We start from the raw sequence: 8,863 nt of genomic DNA on the forward strand, positions 1-8,863 counted from the left end.
ACACTGAGGGTTGCGATCCCGTTGCCGGTCCCGGTCCGGTACGGGCGCGACACTGAGGGTTGCGATCCGTTGCCGGACAAAAAAAAAAAAAAAAAAAAGACAGACAGCAGCGACAGTGACAAAGGAGAGTCTGGGTAAAGAGGAAAAGACAACAGCTCAGGGCCGTGGGGAAGGGCTGAGGGGAGAAGCCCACCGTATTTCTGGAGGTGCCTGCATGCTCATAACACGGCCAGTGCTCAAACCCTGGGCACCTGATGCCGGGGGCAGTAAGCACCTGTTACCCAGTGGTGGAAGAGCACAATGTTGAGCCCTGCCACAACCTACTGTGTGACTTTCCACAGGACCTTCCCCTCTCTGAGCTCGTTTCTTCATGTGAAGAACAAAAGGGTTGGACTTGGTGATCTCCTAGGGGCCTCCAGATCTAACGATCATTTGCTAGAGACTTATGCACAAAGACAGCCAAGAGGGGGATACTACAGGGATGGGGAGAGAGCTGAGAGTGAGGGATGGGACAGCAGGAGGAGGAAGGCAGCAGAGTGAAGAGAGGAGAGCCCCAGGGCGGCACCCTGTGGGGTGGGCAGCTGGTGAGGAGCTCCCTGCTGGGACCCTTCCCTGTGGCCAAGACAGAAGGTGGTAGACAATGCAGCCTTGTGGAAGACAGGGCAGCTGTCACCAACCCCCCTGCTTTCTGGCTTGTGGGAGGAGAAAGCTGGAGGGTGAAGGACAGGGGCTCGGCCCTCCTAACCGGAGTCCTACCTCCACTTCTGCTCCCCAGGTGTCCTAAGGGGAAAGCGGGAGGCCAGGGCAGTAGGGAGAGCCTAGGACTGGGAATCAGGAAGCCCAATTTCAGGCCCTGCTGTGCTGTGTGAGCCCGGCCAACGCTGATCAGTGAACACAGTAGGCTGGGGAAGCACTTGGACTTATGCAGCTGTACTGGGCTTCTAAGGCCCCAGCCAGGAAAAGTCCTCCGCTTGAGCCTGGGCCCCTCCCCACATCTGGCCTGGGTGCTGCAGCATGGGCAAGACCCAAGGGGCAGCAAGATACTGGACCACTGGGCTGCCCGGTGCCGGCTTGGGCTGTGGGCCTGTGACACAGGGGAGGATCCAGCAACTCCTCCAGGCCCCCTGACCTGTGCCCTCCCTTCCTTGACCCCTTCTCACTGCCACCCTCGGGGCAAGAGCAGAGTCTTCCCCCGTCAGCCTGCACTCAGGGGGTGCTGATGGGACCCCATTGGCTGCCCTGGCTTCTGCCCTTGTTTGAGCCCTTTGTACCTGGGGCACCAGGGGCTCATGTGTTCCCATGTCTGTGTCCAGGAAGTGTTCATGTCCTGTTTCCCCCCTCGGGCTGGGGCTGTGGGGGAAGGGTGGGGAGTAGGGCCTCTCCTTCCTGCACTGTTGACATTTCTGCCCAGAGACTCTGGGGGCTGAGAGGAAAGGGTACTCTTCTCTCTGTCATATTCTGAAATGGGGGGTGAAGGAAATGACCCCCTTACCCTGCAAGCTTAGGCAATGGCAGATCTCTCACATGCACACACACCAATTCTATTGTGGCAGGAGAGACAGCCTGTGTGACCCGGGTGGAAAGGGTCTCCATTCTCCTCTAATGCCAGCCCAGCCCATCCTCTCCTCCCTCACTACAGAGTGGGAGGGGAAGCCATCCCAAGCTATCTGTCTCCATTGCTTCTTGTTATGTTTTTAATAACTGAACATTGACATTAACAAGGCAGGTGGTTGCAGCTCTTCCCAGAAGCCCCATTTAGAATCATTGAATCATCAAATCATCAAATCCTAGAATCCTGGATTCACAGAATGTCTGCATCTTTAGCTCCTGGAGTCTCAGAATCTTAAAGTCACAGAATGTCGGAATCATACAACCACGCATCCACACAGTCCTGGCCAGGAGCTGAGAGTCATGGAAGGCTTGAATCTTTCCAGTTAGAGCCCCACATACTAACAATTCCAGGTTCTCAAAATCATACACCCCTAGTACTAGAGCTCATACACCCCTTGAAGAAACTGACCCCCAACTTCCTCCTTTCACAGGTGAGAAATGCAGCCCAAATAATGGTCTTGTGCAAGATGACCAGAGAGTGGGGAACCAAGCAGTGCCCAACCCTGAGATTGCAAGATTGGACCTCAACACTGGTGTTCTGGAAACAGCACAACTTTCAAATTCTGAAATAGCATATGTATGTTGGGGGACACCGCTCTTTCAGCCTTGCTTGCCTCCCCTCACTCTCACTCCAGCCTTCCACCACTCTTTCTGGCTCCCCCACCATGCCCCCCAGCCCACACTACAAGCTCTCAGCCTCTCTTACCCTCAGCTCCTGAAACTCTCTCGCCCTTCCCATCTCCCTGTGGTGCCCCCAAATAGAGGCAACCATGGATGGGGGTGCACAGGGCCAACTACCTCAGGGTGGGGGACAGGAAAAGCAAAATGCCTGCTCCCTGAAGCCACCAGTCCAAGGGCAGGCTCCCCACAGGAGGGCTCCTGAGGGCTTCTCAAGGGAGCCGAACAGGAAGGTGCTGGAGCCCTGGGGGGCCAGCCACATCAGAGGCAGCAGCTTCGAAGGGGCCAGATCCAAAGTCCAGGGAAGCGACTGAAGCTCACAATTTACATTCAGATGATTTCGTGTGTTTAGCATTCTTATAAATTCATATTTTTACTTATTTGTGGATGTACTCATACATTTTGGGGTTTGGATTTTATTAAGTATTATGTTTCATAGATTGTTTTAATTTTTGAACTCTGAACACTCTTTGCTCAAGGCAGATCCTCGTGTTACAGGTGAGGAAGCAGCAGACGTGAGCGAATCCAGGTCTCCTGGTCTTGGATTAGCCCCAAAGCTCGTGAACTCCTGGGAGCCTTCCTGAGACCTTTCAGTCCTTACAGGGCCCTGAGACAGGCTGGGGCATCTGCCCTCAACCTGTGCCTTCCCACCTGTGCCTCTCAGAGTCTGCACAATGTACATCCAGACAATGGGGAGGCATTCTCCCTTCTCCCTTCACCTCTACAGCTCACCGTCTTCCTCCTCCACACCTCGCCACTCTGTCCCCTCCCCTCCATCCTCCAGCCATTTCCCTGTCCAGGCCTCATCACCCCTTGCCTGGGCCACACCAGCCTCCGCTCCAGTCTCCACCTGGAGGCCCAGGGGGCTCCTAACACACAGGTCTGATCAGCCACATCCCGTCTTTCAACTCTTCCCCTTGTATCTGTTTCTTTCCAGAAAAATCCAAGGTCCTTAACACGGCTTATAAGGCCTGCATAATTTGGCCTGTGCCAGCCTCACCAGCCTCATCACCTAGCTCTTGATCCAATCCCACTGACTCAGCCACCCTGGCTGTCCAGGATCCAGCTCTACGGAAAGCCCAACTGCAGGCTTTCCTCCCTCTGTCTGTCACCACGAGGCCTTCACATTCTCTCCTCCCTGTCCAGAACTTTCTCCCGGCTCATCCCTCAGCTCTCAGTTCCTCCTGGAAGCTCCCCAATTTGCCCCTCCCCCCTCCCATTCTGGGCTGAAATAGGAACCCCTGCTCTTACCAGCAGCCCCACTTAGAATCATTGAATCATGATGATCTCAGTGTCCCACCATGGCCCCTCAGCTTACCTCCATCACTGCCCTTACCACACACTCTACCAGCATCAGTCTTTGTGCCCCCTCCCCCGCTAGACCCTGGTACCTAGGTCTGTGCTACCTGCCATGGGCTTGTGGGAAGGTTTGGAGAATTTTAAGGCCGGTATCTTGCTCATCTCTACCCATCCTATCAGGTGGGCCCATGGTAGGTGCTCACTGACATCCACCTATGATAGCCTGGCAGTACACAAGGCACGACTTGAGCAAGCAGGTGCTTGGAAAAGGTGAGAATCCCTGGGCTCAGCTGGGGGCTTCCTGGAGGTGGCATCTGGGAGGATCCTCCATGTGTCAGTCCTAAGGCTGCAATTGAGGACAAGCTGCAGGAAGCGCCTAGGGCCACCAGAACAAACCATCAGAGTGGGACCAGAGTCTGCAATGGGGGAGACTCAGTGTCCCGGGACCAGGATAGCAGCCACTGGAGCGGCCATGCATTCAGGGAAGGCTTCCTGGAGGAAGAGTTACTTCTGACTGGTTTGGGGCAAGGAAGAAGGTACAGATGAGTCAGGTGGGAGGAAGAGGTGAGGGACAGGGATGTAGAAAAGAAAGCTCTGTCCCTTCTTGTCCTTTACCCCTGGGAGTTCAAGGTTAGGGAGGGGATGGATGGGAAGGAGGAGCAAAGAAGTCTGAGGCAGAATGGAGATAACATCAGTGCCGACACCCTGGTCAGGGTGGGTATGGATGGCTGGGGCTGGCAGGGAGCAGGTCCCCAACTGTGGCTTGGAAACATTTCCTGTCTCCTTGCCAGGGGGGTCATTAATAATCATTTACCCGCCGCAGGCAGCACAAGGCCAGCCAGGGAGCAGCATGGTGCTGGGGCCAGAGCCCAGCCTGGCGGACAGGAGAGTTGCATCCTGGTACCAGCCCTGCCACCTCGCAGTGAGACCTGGACCAGTCACCTGACTTCTCTTGCTCTCACAGAATGCCAGTAAAAGGAGTGTCTGATGAGGATGCTGCCTTAAGTCTCCTGCCCACTCTGGGCCTCAGTTTCCTAGATGGTGGATGGGCTGCCAACCCTCCAGGGCAATTATGGATAGCTGATGGCAGATATGCGCATCTTGACTATGCCAAGCCCAGCTCAGGATACACGGGATGGGGAGAGGAAGACCCAGACCCAGCCCCTGTGGACTCCAACACCATGGGGTACACACGTGGAAAAACAGGTGCACATTAGGCTGCAGGGAACACAGAAGGGAGGGGCCGGCTGCCCGGGGCCTCAGGGGCTGACAGTATGGCTGGTTATAGAAGGCAGGAGTTCCATGAGGCCAATTTGATCACCACTGTGACCCCAGCACTTAAAACTCTGCCTACTTGGCACGTAGCAAGTGCTCAATAAATGCTTTTAGACAATCAGATGAGTCGATCTGTTAAAGGAAAGCACCTTGGAATTTGAAAACAACTGCCTAAAAGATGTTGATGTTGATGATGATGATGATGACGACGACGACGACGACAACCACAAAGATGATGATTCAAGCCAAGGACAATGGGATGGGAAAAAAAGTGATGTGAAAGCTTGAGAAGGCTGGTGGCCCAGGGATGGCCATCCAAAGCCAGAGTATTCCTTAGGAAAGGGCCAGCTTCCTTCAAGATCCCTTTTGTCAGTTCGGCCAGAATCTTCCTCATCCCTAGGCCATATTTCTCTGCCCATCCCAACACCCCCTTTAAGGCCCAGCTCAAGCAAGCCCATCACTTCAGAGAAGCTTCTAGAATGTGATGCTGAGGAATCAGCCCCCAGCCCCCTCCCTTGATTGACTCTGGTCATCTCTGTGCCTCCCAACCTATAGAAGTCCTGGACTTTGATGCTCTCAAACACCTGTTGGGAGGCTGCCCAGTAGGGTTTTCCCATAGCTTTTTCTGGAGGGTGTGACCTGGATCTGCCTACTGACTGGATCATCCCCATCAGAGTAAAGGGTCCTCAAAGGCATGAGCAGGTCTCCTCTCTCTTTAAGGACAGGGATATTTCTCCTCCATCAGACGTGGGGTCAACAAAAGTAGAAACAGATTGAGGTCTTCCTGTTGTCTCCCAGCCCAGGTACCTTCACTGGGGGCCACAGCCATACATAGAAAAGGGACAAGGAAAAGTGAGATGGAGAAGGGGGTGCCCAGCTGCTCGGCACCCCTAAGATGATGAGAGCCAGAAGTGCGCTGGGCCACTACAGGACTAAGTCCACATGGTTGGCAATCTCGCCCAACTCCAAGCCCAGCCCAAGCTGCTCTTGCACCAAAAGGTGCCACCCACCAGAGACACCACCCAGGCCTCACTGCCTGCGCCCGGACCTGCCCCTCCGCAGAGAACTGTGAGGTGGTAGTAAACACAGTGACCTTGACGACATGTGCATCCTCTCCCCGCCCCCCTCCAGCCCCAAACACGAGACAGGCTAAGAGGAAAAGAACAAAGGTTCCCGGACCGCGACATCGCCTGCCGCCGGCCTGTCCAGCGCCTGCTTAGCCGGAAACCCAAGACAAAGGCTTTGGTCAAATCGAGGAGGATGAAGGGCAAAGGGTAGGGGCAGCCTGCGTTGGGGGGGATGCGAGAACGTCACAGGGCATCTCTAGGGACGTAACAGGGAGGGGAGCAAGGACAGGATGGCAGCCAAGCCCTCTCTGCACACACACGTCACTCCACAAACATTTATGGGGCACCTGCTGTGTTTCACACACCCCAAACATAACATACCTTGTTCTTTATCCCACACACCTTATGCACGCACTCCCTTACCCCTGCAGCGTGTTCTTCAGCCCTCCACGCCCCCACCCTCCACACACACTCCTAGCTCACTGAGCGCCCCCCCACACTCCTCACCATGCACAAACAGCTCACAGGGAGAAAAGGTCACGTGATCACACTTCACACGGAAAAGTCCCACAGCTTACACGCCCGCACTTCACACTGAACTCGCGCTCACCCTCCCACCATGCACCTCACACACCTCACACTCACCTCCCCAGCCGCAGACATAGGCATCCGATTAAATTCAACACACACACCACCCAGACACAGAGAAACATGCAGGCACACCCTGCACTGATAATGTGCACACCTAATGTCACACCAAAATGTCACACTTTTGTAGGTACACACAGCCCCTCGGCATAGACAGCCCTGCCTGCACGCTGCCTCCTCCCAACCTCTCCCATGCACGCACACACACACTTGGTCCATCCTCCTCACCTCAAATCCCTCAGCCCTGGCTGCACTCTTTCCTGACCAGAGTTGCACAAATAGCCACCACACAGACACAGGACACTTAAACACCAATACACAGGTCCTGATATATTCCCAAGCAAACCCAGGATGTACCACAATGACTCTAAGCCAGTCACCTAGACTGCAAATACACTTAGGCACACAACCCCCCAACTTCCCTCTGCACAACCCCCCCCCCCAACTTCCCTCTGACAAGACATCCAATGAAACTTATCAGGCCTCCACAGTGGCTCTTCCTGGCTACACACAACAGCTCAAAATATACAGAACCACATATACAACCCCCCATGCAAGTTGCCCCTATAGCAACTCCACCCTACAGTGACAGACATACAACCACATACATACAAGTTCCCTACACACACAACAATCACACACCCAGCTGCTACTCCATACCCACAACACTGCCTCCCCAGACACACACAGCATGCAATGTCATCGACTCACCATCCCACATTCACCATAATCCCCCCACAAATAATCCCACATGTGATGACGCAATCATACATGGAACAACACACTTGATTACACAAAAGGCACACCCAACACATGCAACCCACACAGACGGAAACACTCACACAAACGCATGCACCCCAGACTCACCCAGACCTAGATACCTCCCACCACAGATGACTGACACCAGGTTGCAGTCTATTCCTCTCCCCCATCCCAAGCCCAAGCCCCCAACTCCCAGGTAAGACCAGAACAGTGGGGATGAGGGGGATTAGAGGCTACCAACCCAGTACCCCACTGCCTGATCCCCACCCACCTCAGATCCTTGGGTACCACCTGAGGGCAGCACACTCCATGATTAGGCCCTTCCACCTGAGCCCACACCATGCCATGCCTGAGAACATGAGGAGGTGGAGGTCCTGGGAACACCGGCCCTGCTCTCTGAGCCTGCCCCCTCCTCATCCCAAAGCAGAGGCACATATAAGGGAAGCGATGACCACAGAGAGAGAAACCCCAGAACAGAGAGAGAGACCTAGAGAAACTGGGGACAGAGATCGATAGACCAAGAGAGGTGGGCACACCGGGTATGAGACTAAACAAGAGAGAGACACAGGGGGCAGAGAGTGAGCCCGAAGAGATACCAGAGGAGAAACCCAGAGAATAAAGTGGGACCACCACACCCAGAGAGAAACAGGAGGGAGACCAGCAGGAAAAGACTAGGGGATCTCACATACGGGAAGTAGGGAAGGAGCGGGGCAGTCTTGCAGAGGAGGAGAGAGAAGCCCTAATGCGAAAAGGAGTTTGGACCCTGGGGTAGAGTCTGGGCTGAGGACTGAGGTCTAGATGTTTGGTTGGGAATCTGGGTGGGGGCCCAGTTGAGGCTGTGGAATGGAGTTTCAGGGGCTCTGGGTGAGGCTCTAGCTCTGAGATGGCTGTGCAGAAAGCTGGGGGTTCAGGTGCTCTGGGTGTGTCTGGAGTCCCATATGTACAGTGACCATTCAGAGGCTTGGGAAGTGTCCTCCACTCATCTCGGGGAGAGGGGTCCAGGCTTGAACAGAGCTCTCAGTGTGGACTGGGGTCCCACTGTGAACTAGGAGTTTAATGCTTGGGGTAGAGTCCCAGATCCGAATGAGGTTCAGAGTCTGGGGTGGCGTTTGGGCTATGAGCTGGGGGTTCAAGGGCTCCAGGTGTGGGCTGCAGTCCCAGCACAGAAGTGGGATTCAGAACTAGGGGAGGGGTCTCCTCCCCGAGTAGTACTCGGGCTGTTCAGGACAGGGTGGACGATGAAGCCGGCGACTGCACACTCGGCGGAGGACCCGGCCCGGCATTGGCCGGACACCTGGTTCTCCTCGTGCCCGGAGCGGGGCCCCCCTACCTGCAGGCTGTCGGCGCATGGCGGCGGCGGCGGCGGCGGCTCGTCCGGCTTGAGGAAGACCTGCTGGCCCCGCCTGAGGAATTGGACAACAGCGATGAGGATGTGGTGCAGCACCAGGACCATGCTCGCAGCCGCCCGCCAGCCCGCCCGCCCGGCCGCGGCGCTCGGTCAGCGCGTCCGCGACAGCCTCGCC

General features: G+C 55.4%; 1 protein-coding gene across 2 annotated transcripts in view; it reads right to left on the bottom strand.

Annotated features, from left to right (window-relative positions):
- PDE2A (phosphodiesterase 2A, cGMP-stimulated) overlaps positions 1 to 8,863 on the bottom strand; it is a 94,855-nt gene that overhangs the window by 57,340 nt on the left and 28,652 nt on the right. For both annotated transcript variants that reach the window (XM_008565025.1, XM_008565030.1), the window contains exon 2: positions 8,671 to 8,743. In XM_008565025.1, coding sequence (XP_008563247.1) covers positions 8,671 to 8,743 — 73 coding nt within the window. The remainder of the gene's footprint in view (positions 1 to 8,670; positions 8,744 to 8,863) is intronic.

This window comes from Galeopterus variegatus, unplaced genomic scaffold (genome assembly GCF_000696425.1).
Source record: "Galeopterus variegatus unplaced genomic scaffold, G_variegatus-3.0.2 Scaffold194, whole genome shotgun sequence".
Classification (NCBI taxonomy): Eukaryota; Metazoa; Chordata; class Mammalia; order Dermoptera; family Cynocephalidae; genus Galeopterus; species Galeopterus variegatus.